This window comes from Drosophila takahashii, chromosome 2L (genome assembly GCF_030179915.1).
Source record: "Drosophila takahashii strain IR98-3 E-12201 chromosome 2L, DtakHiC1v2, whole genome shotgun sequence".
Lineage (NCBI taxonomy): Eukaryota > Metazoa > Arthropoda > Insecta > Diptera > Drosophilidae > Drosophila > Drosophila takahashii.
The window spans coordinates 22,463,073-22,477,008 of NC_091678.1; the positions used below are offsets into that span (position 1 = coordinate 22,463,073).

The 13,936-nt window shown below is 41.3% G+C and overlaps 1 protein-coding gene across 1 annotated transcript; it reads right to left on the reverse strand.

Annotated features, from left to right (window-relative positions):
* Positions 1-8,032: 8,032 nt before the first annotated feature.
* Positions 8,033-12,739, reverse strand: LOC123002895 (uncharacterized). Its single transcript, XM_044393618.2, has 2 exons — positions 12,547-12,739; positions 8,033-8,741 (listed from the first exon to the last, which is right to left on the reverse strand). The coding sequence occupies exons 1-2, from the start codon at positions 12,737-12,739 to the stop codon at positions 8,263-8,265; spliced, it is 672 nt and encodes a 223-aa protein (XP_044249553.2). The 3' UTR covers positions 8,033-8,262.
* Between the last annotated feature and the right edge of the window lie 1,197 nt (positions 12,740-13,936).

A 13,936-nucleotide genomic window follows, 5' to 3' on the forward strand; every position in this document is an offset into this window, starting at 1 on the left:
AATGAAATGAAACGCTCCAAGACAACAAAGTCGAACGGCGGAAGGAGCAGCGAGCCAGCGAGCTCGTACAAATCCCCTGTCACACCGGAAAATCTTTGGAAAAAACCAGAAAAATGAAAATAACAAGGGGATAAATGAAAGGAGCGTATCATGTTTTGGCCCAAAGGCGAAAATCAACACATGCAAATGCTGAAAGTGAGAGCGAGAGATGACAGCTCCAGGCCAGATGGCTACGAATAGATTTCAAAAAATGTTTAACAATATGTATACACAATGAAAAACTTTACAACGTGCCTGACGGAATTTTGTTTGAAGATCTAATACTTTCGTTTTTATACATTTTATATTGCAATCTGACATACATAAAATGAAGTTGTAATTTTCGGTTATTCTTTAATTCTTCTAAAACGTAAAAGAGTAACTTTTTTCTTCGTGTACCTACAAGGCATATAAAAACATGTTCAACTAAACCCACGCGTGCACATCACGGAAATACTTGAAATACCCCAAAAAAAGAAAGCTTCTAAAATGAACCCCTGGAAAACTTGAGCAATTTAAATCCTAATCGGGCTCAATTTGATTGTCCTCGCAGTTTACCCCTCCGCAGGGCTTGCGGCTGGTCGTTAAGGCCAACTTGTCAGTCAATCAAAGGTCAAAAGGGTTGCCCTAGGACGAAATAAGGAAAAAAGGAAAAGGGACAACGGTCGCTGGTTGACAAGCATTAAATAAATAGCACGGATCACTTTAGAAACATATTAAATTTGTGGCTACAAATTACTTAATGAATGTGGGAATGCCTTCGGATTCCGTCGAGGCACGAATGGGATATATCCTTTTGGCCATATGCAAATACTTTGGCTCGCTGGCAGCCTTGAGCTCTTGAGTGGGGCGCCAAAAATGTTGATTGTTCCTGCTTCTGCCTCGCAAATTTGCATAAACTGTCGTCAAGCACGTCTGTTCAGCTATCCCATACCCTCCATCTAATTGAGGCGGGTTTAAGCTTGTTTTAATTGCATTAGAGAAAACGGATGAATCGGAGGCACAAAAACCAAAGCTCTGGTCGAGATTCATTCATTTCGAGAGGACAGAGATCAGCATGTCAGGCGGTTAGCCGCCGTTTCTGAAATTAATTGGTATCTTTGGTTTCTGGATTTTTGGGTCACACATCCCACACATCCTCATCCACTCACTTAAATTAATGTTCGCTCAGGTCTCCGGGTCAACATTTAATGCCTCCGGGTGTCGGTGTCTTGAGCGGTTATCGGATTTGGTGTTTTGGCCAAGGGATTAGTTCATTAGTATATATTAGGTGATGGCTCAATAGCGACTAAGCCTATATAGCTGCATTGCAGTTGGCATAGACTAATCTAAAGCCTACCGAAGGTGCACTTTACAAATTGAAAATTGGCTGGTAGTGTGGAAATACGATTTTCTGATTTTCTTCCAAATGCATATACTATTCATTTATAGAGGTTTTTAAAAGTGTGCTTGAATTCGAAATAGCTTGCAGTTAAGATGTGCTTTTTTTAAAAAGGTTGGATAAGTAAATAGAGTAATTATATATTAAAAAACATACATATTATAATTTTCTTAATCTTTTTTTTAGATAAAACTAAACCACTTTATATTACCTTTGCTGATGCAGCTTATCTCCGTAATTCGCTTCGCTGTTTTCAACCAAAACTAATTTAATTTCTAAGTAGATTGTCTGTTCAGTGAGCCCTTATCCACTTTACCGCTGAGTCTATATAATGCAATTTAACAATGCAGCTACTCAGTGAAAACCCAAAATCAGATTTTAATGAATCCCATAAGCTCCAGTTGCGAAGGGAAATTGCCTTAAATACCTCAGTCAATATCGAAATCCATTAAGATATTCGGCGATACAAATAAGAGTAAGAACCTTAAGAAAAACAAGCCCCCGCACTGGAGATCACGTTTCTTTTTCACTTTGAGTAATTTTCAGCACAATGTCCCCATGCGACGAGAATGCCGCTCAACTCTTTCGAGTAATTTAAATGTATGTGCACATACAACGGTAACATTTTCTGATTGCTTTCCATTTGCGGAAGAGATTTTCCCCCCGACGCAAGGGGTGGATGGATATACATTTAATAAAAGCCAACAGCGAACAAATTTTAATGAAAGACTGCCAGTGCTGGGTCCTGTATCCTGAATGCTCTGGATCATGGGACAGTTGCATATGTCTGTGTTAGCCTTAAGCTCGTACAGTAGAGCCCGGTGGCGAGAACGAACAACGAACAACCGAACCAACAACAGAGGTTGCATCTGCAACGGCAGCGGCACTACCAACTGCAATCGTTATATCAATGGGCAACGGAAGAGGTAGAACAAGGGAAAACGAGGTGGAAAGCGTGGGAAACTGCTGAAAAACGAAAAAATAGGGTCGGCGAGGAAGGAAACCCACTGCGTTACACTTCTTGCTGATAAACTCTTTGGCAGGGCTTTTGACGTGGTCCGAACCGCTGAAAGGACATAATAAATGCCTCAACTTTTCGGCCAGAGAAACGCGCCCATGCAACAAAAAAAAAGTATTTTGAAAGTTAATCCAAATTACCTTTAACTACAGGCTTCAGTTGGAGTATTCTGCATTCACTAAGGACCATATATTATCCGTCGTAAAAAGTAAGAACTGCTTAAAAATTATCCCAAAATATAAATAAAATTGCATTTTAAAAATGAAATACGAACAAATTATTTTTCATTTAATAAAAATTAAATTTTAAATTTTAAAAGACTTCAACATAATTTAAGAAAGGATATATGCATTTTGTCAGCCAAAAATGCATTTAAAAATTTGAAATATATTTAATGAAAATAAAATCCACTAAATCTAAGTTTTTCTTAGTGCACGTACGTGAAAAATCGGTTTTTCTCGAGCAAAAAAAAAAACACTCGCAAAGGGAAGCCAATTTCATTGAAATTTCTGTGTGCGTGAGTTGTCATTGCGTATTTATGCTAAATGGACGCAGTGATGAAAGGATACGCCAAGTATCCCCTCAAAGGTAGGACGTAAAAAGCCAAATTAATATTTCCCCTTAGCTATCGATTGTCGCCGTACATACGATAAAAGCTTTTCATATTTTGCATTAAAATTTAAGACCTTATACCCGCACCTTTTGCAATATCTTTCGAATTCATTGGTTTTCTGCCTTAACCCTTTTTTCTCTGGTTTTCTGCGCCACTGTATCGTTTCTCATTTCGCAAATTGCATTACTGCCGAGTCATAATTGCGCTGATTAATTTCCATAAAGTAGCCGTGGGCAAAGGGACTTGGTCTGAGTAGCCCCATAACTGCCCAGCAGTCATATATCTGGGCTGTATGGAAACCGGGCCGGTAAATGGATTGCAGCAACAAAAGTTTATGGCTGTCTGAATTTTCTCCCCTCTTAAATTATACGCCCATATATGTATAAGTACAGTTCCTGTTTTCTTTATGTTGCGTAATTTAAAAAGGCAGTTTTCTCATTAGCATAAGAAGCGAAAAATATTACGAATCAACTGAAGTCGGTGATGTGTTGGAAGAAAAACGGCAGAAAGGAAGAGTTAAAGGATTAATGTTCGTAGTTAAAAAGAAAGTAAGGCATGAAAGTGATTATTTTTCTTAATTGATCTTGGTATTTCATCGCCAAGAAGGGGAGATTCATATGTATAATATCATTATCGAAAATGAATGGCACATAAATATTCCTTTCATTAATAAGTAAAAAAAAACACGCGTAGAACATTTTGACTAAATAAAATATTTTTATGTTATTTAAAATACATTTAAAAATTGTATAGCTTATTTCCTTATTTTTTAAATTTTCAAAAAATGAATCACCACTTAATTAAATAATTTACCATTTTTTCTGAACTCAAAAGACACCTCACTTTGTAATTAAAGTGCTATTCTATACCATACTTTTTCTGAAGCCCTTTCTCCTTTTCAAGCAAATGTCGTAAACTCATTTCGGAGCAAATATTTACCTGTCCGTTGAGGCGCTTGTCACCTGCCGATGTTGGATGCGATTCACCCACGCAACTGTGACAGGAAACACGTGACATTTGCGCGCTTCGAAGAGGACGGAAAAGGTGAGCTCCTGATATATGGTTTACCTATAGGAATATATTCTTTGTATTTTTGTCACAACCACCTTGCACTTTGCACTCAATAAAAATCACGTAAATTTCATTAACAGAAGGAAGGGGATTTCCAGAGAGTGGACGCACAATGGGAATACAACAGAGAAATAATAATTGCGAAGAGATTTAATTGTGCATGGAGAAGTTGGCTGCCAAAAAGATGCGGAAGTCAGCCGCACACAATGTCACAATGGCTGCAAAGGTGGAAAGGATATGCGCCATGAAATCCATGTGCTTTTAATGTTGAAAAATGAGTTTGTGAGCGCGTCGTAAGCGGCCAACTGACCCATGGGCGCAGCCAGGCCCCCCTTTTACCATTTCCCGCCCACAATCTCTACCTATTTTCCCAGAACCCCTGCCCCCTCTGCACTCTGTGTGTGTGCAGCGAAGCAATTTGGCGTGTGAAACGGGTCAGGTCAGTGGCGTCCGCACTCGGCAACATTTGCAGTCGGAATTTATACTGCACTTTCGAACAAGTGGCCGCCTTTTCCCCGCCATTTCCCTTTTTTTTCCCCGCCGAACCGGCTTTGTTGTTGCTGTTTTAGTTCAATATGTGCTGCTGCTACAACTGCACTTGGCCAAGTCATTAAGAGTACGTGCCGGCCTTAATGTATGTGTTTGCTTATTTAACTACATTTAATTGAAAGAAATTTTATTCCAAGTGGCTTTAATGCAATCCGAGAGGAAATCATGATCTAGATTCGGGAAATATTTCTGGCCTTTCCCCTAGAAAAGGTTTACGGTAAAAACAATGTATCAATAGAAATAATTAAGTAAATACAATACAAAATTATAACAATCGAAAATTTGTAATAAATGTATATGCGAACATTTTATTTACATTTTATTTTATTTGCTTAGTATTTTATGTATGTCAAAGTTAAATTAAGTTTGAATAGCATACATAATTAAAATTAATCAGTTATTACTCTCCCATTTCGCCCGCATGTTGATTTGTATTGCATACATTAAAAAGTCATTTAAATTTATAGCTGACCCAAGAGCCTTTTCCGATCAACTAATATTTCATAATCCTGTCTCTGCCAGAAAAGAAACTTCCCGTTCGCCTTTTTCCAATCCTTTGAGCAAAAGGCATAATCATAAATACTTGGCTTGTCGTTTAGTGTGCAATTTCCGCAGCTCGCTGGGAAAACTTGCCGGTTCCGGCTGCCAGGGTCATAATTCCTTTTGAGTTGACAGTAAAAGTGGCGCTAATGTGGCAAAGAGTCTCGAAGCTAATCAGCCACAAAACTGTCGATGATGATGATGGCGATGGTGATTATTGGGCGCTGAGGCCGCTCCTTCGCGTCGGCTGCAGGATGGCTGCAACTTTAATAAGAAAATGATTTCCGTTTGGCAAATTGGAAAAACGTTTGCGGCGTTTGCTCGGTGATTTTTCGTTTTTTCTCCTGCCAGTATCTGCCGCACTCTATTTCCATCCCCCCTGCATCCCACCTTCTGTAATCCATTTATATGGTAATTTTTGCGTCGCTCGTTGCGCATACGCCACGTGGCCTGTCATAACTATTTCAATTCGCACAACATGTGCTGCAGAAAGTGGCAGTAGCGTTTTCAGAGGGAAAAGGCAGCAGCAGCCGCCGCAGCCGCAGCAGAAATCAATAAGAAGCAGTTACCGCGCAACGGAAACGGAAATAAATGCAGCAGGTGAATGCTAAGTTGCGGTTCCTCAACTCCGTCCTATCCACCCAACAACCGAACTACTCGGTGAATCCCCCGTCTGGCCAAATGATTACTTACAGTTTGTTCAACTGCTCCGCTTGTACTTTATTGTTTTCAAAGATAACCACTTTCGCGCTTGGATTCGGTGTTGCGGTGGCTTCCCAGTTTGCCAAAAATGTATTTTCGGCTTGATTCTCCTACCGAAAACAAGCTAAGAAGGATGAACCAAAACTTCAGGTAATTAAAAATAGCAATGTTGAACTTCTAATTAGTATTTTAGTATTGCAGGTGAAGGATTTCGACAGGCCTTTAGAGAACTTAATTTCACCCAGAATTTCTGAATTTAAATTATTTGAACAATTGTTGTTTAACTTTTGCGGGAGAATGTTTGCTCTTCATATTTAACATAAATGTTGGCAATTTTTCTTGCCATGAAAAGTTACTGTGAGAAATATAAATTTTTTTTTGTAGTAAATGTTTTACAGCAACAACAAAAAATACTAAATTTAAATGTACTTTTTAAAGATCAAAAACCTTTTAGAGTTACTCCCCTCATGAAAATGGAGATATGAAATCATATATTTTTTTATAAAAATAAAGTATAAATTATTATAGTCCAATTCCAACAGGATTATACATTTTATTATTCTAAAATTGTTTCCCAAGCCACATTATTTTCTATTTTTAAAGTCAACTCACACGAGCAATGGGTTAACGACAGTCGGGCAACAACTGTGGAAAATATGGCAATAAATTAATAACGAATTTAATTAGTTCTCTGCTACCGAAATAGACAAGAAGGAAGATAGAGGCAGAGAGAACGAGCTTTGCATCCAAAAAGGATTTTGCGCAAAATGGGCCACAGTTGCGTTTTAGCTCCTGGTGCCATGGTTGTCCTGCGTTCCACAGACGAAAACTAATTTGAAAACATTTTAACACTTGTTTGCCCATTCTGGCACCGGTTTCCCTTTATCCACCGATTTTGGCATTATTAGTGGCTGGTGTTGTCGTTATTTTATTAGATTTCATTTTAGCTGCTACATTTACTTTTTGCCAGGCGTTATTAGAACGCACACACAATGTCCCCCTGCCAGGCTTTATATTGCAAAAACATTTGTTCAAATAACGAGCATAATAACAATAACAACCGAGCCAACACCAGCAGCAACAGTATAAAATATGTATCCACTTTTATGGAGTTTTAATTTGTTTTGTCGCCGAAAACACTTCCGCAGGGGGAGTGCACCGAAGTTGGTAATATCCGTTTCACGTTTCGGCGAAGCTAAAACACTCAAAAAGTGTAATTACCCAAATGGTGTTATAATTTAGATGTGTGTTGGGGTACAAATTGAAAGGGTTTGGCAAGAAAAGTTGAAGAAAGTTGGTCGTGGTAGCAGTTTTCAAATTTTTTGACCCGAAAAAGGGGTATACTTTTAATGGCTGGGATTTCCATGGCAACATTCTAAGCACAGCAATTTATTTTAATTCTCGTTCTCTCTTCATACTTGCATTTTGATTTACAAATCAAATTTCAATAAAACCTTCTAGGAACAAACTACCCGAATGCAATTTCAAATTGTATACACAAGGAAAAATAAATAACATAATGTTTTAATAAATAAATTTAATGAATTTTATAACAAATGGTAATAGTAATTGTCAAAGTATAATCCCAAGCCATTAACATATACCTATGATATAAATTTTTAAGACAATCAATCATCCTTAAATGTCTTATTTTATTTATGTGTGACATTGCATCTCAATTTATAATTTCCACTTAAAACTATTTCATTTGTTTTCTAGCTGCACTGCCGCTGCCCGCGACCCTGGTAGATTTGCAAATAAATTACATCAGTGCTGCCATCACTCAGCTTGAAAAACAGGACAGATAAGCCACAAAAAACAGGGAAAAAAAGGACAAAAAATTTAAGAAAGGGACAAAAAAAAGGACAAAAGTAAATGTGCCTATATTTTTCTGTTTTTACCAATGGGTGATATATTTACTTAATATAAATGGATTTTAAATAAAATTTAATTATGTAATGATCTACTGCGCCCGACTCACAACCTTCTTTGTTTGAGCATTTTACCATGGTAAATTTTTGTGCGTATACGTAATAATCTAAAATTATTATAATAATTAATGCATTTCAAGTAACTATATTTGTTGAACTAATAAGCTTTTTTATTAGTTAATGCAAACGAAAATAAGAAAATTGGGTTGGTTTATGCTTGTTAACAATTTATTATCGAAAGAGTACAGCAGGCGAGACGAGAATGCGTTTTATGGCGAGATCAGAATTCATACTGAATTTACGAAGGGCCAGCCAGCCGAATGCTGGGCCCAAAATGCAAGCATACAACAAATGGGAGAGATAAATAGAGAGAGATGCCTTTCGTGATGCAATTGATATAAGAGTACGGATTTACAAGTTAATTAGCTGCTGCGGCTGCGTGACCCGACATACTCCCCCCGTTGGAAGCCTGGGTTTCAACATCATCCTTAAGGGGCAGCAGACATAGCTTGTTCACTGCTCGCTTTGTCACTCCTGAGGCTGTCTTCAGAACGGCAACTCGAGCAACGCCATCTCCACCGAACAGCAGCTCAATCACTCTGGCGAGGGGCCACTTCATGGGAGGCAAGTTTTCGTCCTTGACCAGAACTAAGTCATCGACAACCAGGCCCGGTTTGGGGGTGCGCCACTTGGAGCGCTGCTGCAGAAGTGTTAGGTATTCTTCCTTCCATCGGGACCAAAAGATCTGCTGCAAGTAGGCCACGCGTTGCCATCCATCCAAGCGATTGAAGTTGAGACTGGTCACATCTGGCTCGACGAAAGATGAAGGCGGACCACCATTCAAAAAATGTGCTGGGGTTAACACATCCAGATCAGCGGGGTTTTCTGAAATCGAGACTAATGGTCGAGAATTAACAACCGCCGAAATGTGACACACCAAGGTCCGCAACTCCTCAAAGGCTAAAACAGCAGTGCCAACAACGCGGTAAAAATGATGCTTAGCGATCTTCACAGCCGCTTCCCAAAGACCGCCAAAGTGAGGCGACCTAGGAGGAATGAAACACCAATCAATGGCCTCCGCCAGGCAAAAGTCCAATGTAGCTTTCTGATGATCATTGCTGAGGAATAGGCGCCTTAGTTCGAGCAATTCATTGCGAGCGCCGACAAAGTTTGTTGCATTATCAGACCAAATCTGCCGTGGCTTTCTTCTAGTGCATATAAATCGTTTAAGGCCATGTAGAAATGACACTGTAGAGAGATCCTTAATCAACTCCAAATGAATAGCTTTTGTGGCGAAACAAATGAAGACACAAACGTAGCATTTTACTGGAGGCTTACTTCGCACTTCTGACTTGTAGAGAAATGGTCCGCAAAAGTCAATGCCAGTGACTTCGAATGCATGAGATCCATCGAGTCGTTCCTTTGGAAGATCCGCCATTATATGCTCCACTAGTCGAGGCTTCATTCGATAGCATCTAATACATTTGTTTACTGCCTTCATCACCGTCTTCCTCCCCCCAATAGGCCAATATTGGGATCGAATTATGCCGAGTAGCGCCCGTGGTCCAGTGTGCAGATTGCTTTCGTGAAAGTGAGTAATAATGGCAGCAGTGACCGAATGACTCCGTGGTAAAATAATTGGATGGCGCCCATTAAAATCCAGCGAAGAATTCTTTAGCCGGCCGTCCACTCTAAGAATCCCAAATTGATCAACAAATGGCGAAAGAGATGCGATAGAGCTGGATGGGTGCACCAATCCCTTTGACTGCAACGATTTGATGTCGTCCCATAAATGTGAGCGCTGGACCAGACGAAGCAACAGCCGAGTACCGCCTTGAAGGTCAGACACCGTGAGCGTAGGGCGACGGATGCGATTACTAAACTTGTAGACGTATCCGAAAACTCTTTGAAGGGCGGCGAAGGAATTGGCAAATTTTGAATTAGCCACTATGTCTTCGTATGGAGATTTTATTAGTAAAATCTTTCGGCGAACCTCAAGCGTTGGTCTTTCAGCAATGATTGGGGCCGGCCAGTCAGCTTTGGGGCCACAAAGGAATTTTGGTCCATGCGCCCACAAAGGAGAGTCATTAAGCTCAGCAGGAAAAGCACCTCGGGAGAGAATGTCAGCTGGATTTAAAGAAGTTGGAACATATCGCCACTCTACTGACTCAGTTAGCTCTTGAATGGCAGCTACTCGGTTCGCTACAAAAATGTTGAACCTGGAGGGCTCGTCTCGGATCCATGAAAGCGCAACAGCAGAGTCGCTCCAGCAGTATAACCTTCCCTCAAATGCCTTAGTCCCAGCAACTTCCGCGATGAGTCTAGACAGGAGTTCAGCCCCACAAAGCTCCAGCTTGGGCACAGTGAGTGTTTTTAAGGGGGCTACCCTTGACTTTGAGCAAAGCAATTGAGATCGGCCGTTGCAAACGATGTAGACACAGGCACCATATGCTTCTATGCTGGCATCACAAAATCCATGAATCTCACTCTCAGAGTTTGGAGAAAGAACCAGCCGAGGAAATGACGCATGCTTAATTTGCCCAAAACTCGTGCATATAGCACTCCATTCCGTATTCTGTGACTCCGGGAGGCTTTCATCCCAGGATAACTTCTCCTTGCACAGTTGTTGAAGGAATATTTTCGATTTTGTGATCACAGGTCCAACCAACCCGAGGGGATCGTAAAATCGCGCTATTGCAGACAGGACAGATCGCCTGCAAGGTCTTGATGCTGACTGTAAGACCGAAAAGGAAAACAGTAATTGGTCAGAAACTGGATCCCAAGCGAGACCTAGGGTTTTTGCAAAATCAGTTCCATCATCAAACTTCAAATAAGACTCCTTATCCTTGTCTGCAACTCCCTCCAAAACAGCTGACACATTCGAGCACCACTTTCTAAGCTTAAATTTTCCCTTGGCTAGAAGTTTTGATGTTTGATCCATAATGATGATTGCTTCTTCCTTGGATTTGGCTCCAGATATCAAATCATCCACATAAAAATCGCGACGAATGACCTCAGCCCCAAGCGGAAACGCTGTATGCTCGTCTGCTGACAGCTGATGCATAGCTCGCACAGCCAGAAATGATGCTGGCTTCGTGCCATAGGTAACGGTGTCTAGCTTAAACACCCGCAATTGATCCTGGGGGGAATCCCTCCACAAAATGCATTGCAAATAGCTGTCCTCAGGCTGAACCCTAACACAGCGGTACATTTTGCAGATGTCTCCTGTGATTGCTACCGGGTGTGAACGAAACCGAAGAAGAATCTGGAACAGCTTATGCTGAATTACAGGGCCTGCCATAAGAACATCGTTGAGAGAATACCCTGAGGAGCTGGCCGCCGATCCATCAAAAACTACGCGGAGCTTTGTGGTGGAGCTATCTTCCTTTATGACGCAATGATGAGGCAAGAAGTATCGGCACAACCCGCTGTCAGAGGCAGACACTGATGACATATGTCCTAGATCGAGGTATTCCTTTATGAATGCTCCATATTGAGCCTTCAAGGCTGGCTGACGATTTAGCTTTCTCTCTAGGGACAAGAATCTTCGATAAGCTTGCTGGTAGGACTCTCCCAAGAGGTCTAGATTGAGCTTGGCAGGTAAACGAACAGAATAATCCCCAGCTGGCAAACGAACAACGTGTCTTACGAAATGTGCTTCACAGTCCAATTCTTCCTTAGTAGCGCGTATGATTGGCTCGGCGCAGCTTTCCACTTCCCAAAATCGTCGAAGAAGATCATCTAACCGATCGAAACTATTCTCCCTGCTAGCGAGGGGTAACTCTTGAGACGACAATAAGGACGAGCCATTGGAGAGGCCATAACCTCCAGAAACAACCCAACCCAGACGAGTCTTTTGAAGTAGGGGTAATCCATGTGGAAGCTTAATTTGGCCAACGCATAACATCTCGTAAAAGAGGCTGGCTCCGATTAAAAGGTCCACCCGCTGGGGAGTATAAAAACTGGGGTCCGCTAACTGAATATTTTTAGGTATTTTCCAATTGCCGATGTCGACATTGAAGCTAGGCTGCCGCTCTGTGATGTTCGGAGCAATCACCGCGGTAATGTTGGCTGAGTAATCGGAAGTTCGGGACCGAACCGTAATATTAACCGAATGACCATCCGTCACAAAACTGGAATCTCCTATTCCAGTAACAGATGCTAAAGATTTTATCTTCTTTACTTGAAGCTGGCTTGCGAATCGGGACGTTATTAGATGCAGCTGGGAGCCAGAGTCGAGTAGAACTCGACAGGGAACGAAAACTCCGGAGCGGTTTTTTACTAATACGCTTGCCGTTACTAAGAGCACAATATCATTACTAAAATCCTGTGCAATGAGAGCAGTCGAGGTGGAAGGCAGTGCAGATGGTGATGCAGACGGAATTGCTTCTTGAAGAGGTGCTCCTTCTTGTGAAGAAAGGGAAGCTAAGTTTCCCATGTGAAGCAGGGTGTGATGCTTCGATCCGCATGCACGACAATTACTGGAATTGCACTGCCTAACTTGATGACCAACCTTAAGACAATTTATGCAAAGACAGAGCCGTTTTGCTTCTTGAAGCCTATTCGTAGGAGACAGGGCTTTAAAATTCTGGCAATAAGAAATGGAGTGACCTGCATCATTACAGAATATACAGATCCAAGGGTTCGAATTCGAGGCAACAAATGCTGATCTACGCGTATTGGGTATTCTGTTACTTCCCACCTGAATGCCCGGCGCATAGTTTGCCATGGCAAAATCCATCGTCTCCAACGTCCTGCACCGCTGCTCCAGAAATGATGCCATTGACTCCCAAGTAGGAATTAAGTTGACGAAGGCAGGGTCCTCTAAACGCTCTTCCCACTTGGCCTGACTTGCCGGATCCAATTTTTGGAACAGGATTTGGACGATGATGCATCCTGCAATTTGTTCCGTCGTGCCCAGCCCCTTAAGAGCGCGGATATGAGCGTTGAATTTATCCGACAGCTCCCGAAGTGTCGAAACGGAACCACTCTGCACCGCCTTTATTCCCAGGATCTCAGTAATGTGTGCCTGAAAAACCAAACGACGATTATCAAATCTATTTTGCAGTAAATCCAAAGCAATTGCGTAGTTGCCGTCCGAAATTTCCAGCGAGCGAATAGTTTCCAACGCAGTATCCCTCAGGCATGATCGTAGATGCTGCAGCTTTTCTATGTTGGTGAGATCAGGGTGACTATCTATGATAGTGGTAAACATAGAATAAAAATCAGACCAATTTGCATAACCTCCAGCGAATTTTGGAAGCTCAAGTGGAGGCAGTAATGTTGCCCTATGTCGAGGCTGACGCTGCTGGAGGCCGAAAGCTCCGGGAGTGATGCCGTCAGCAAGAGTTGAGTGCGAAAGGAGCTGTGAGGCGCGCTTTGAAATTTCGGATCGAACAGATGACTTCAAAAGTACGAGAATGTCATCAAATTTTTCACTCAAATCACTTTCAATTTCCTCGAAATCCAATTCTTCGAGCTCACCAAGAACCTTTTTAAATGTTCCTTGAAGCTCATCAATCAGCTCCAACCTCACGTGGAGCCCGGATTCGTCGCATGAAGTTAACGCCGCACTTGAAAGGGAATCCACTAAACGCTCCACTCTATTAAATAAAGCAGTTGCCTTGCGCTTTAAAAATATCACCCTGTTTTCATCAGCGGTAGCATCTCCAGCAATTCCCGTAGGCATGGCTACAACAACAACAACGGCACAAGCAGACGAAATGCCCGAAATTCGGTTTCAGCGGGAAGATGAGCGCAAAGCAAACGAAGAAATAACGGCCCGTTAATTGGCTATGTACGCTCCAATATAACTAATTTTTATGCAAATTTCGGCAACACAAAAATGCTATTTATTTATAGCGCTCACTGCATTCAAGGCTTTATTTTTTCGACAAATGATTTCTGGCTCCGCCAATGCACCGCAGCCGCAACAACGAAAAGTCAATAAATAGACTTATTTATGTGATTTGCACTTAATATTGTTTTTGTACGAATCACGTCGGGGTCACCAATGTTGAACTAATAAGCTTTTTTATTAGTTAATGCAAACGAAAATAAGAAAATTGGGTTGGTTTATGCTTGTTAACAAT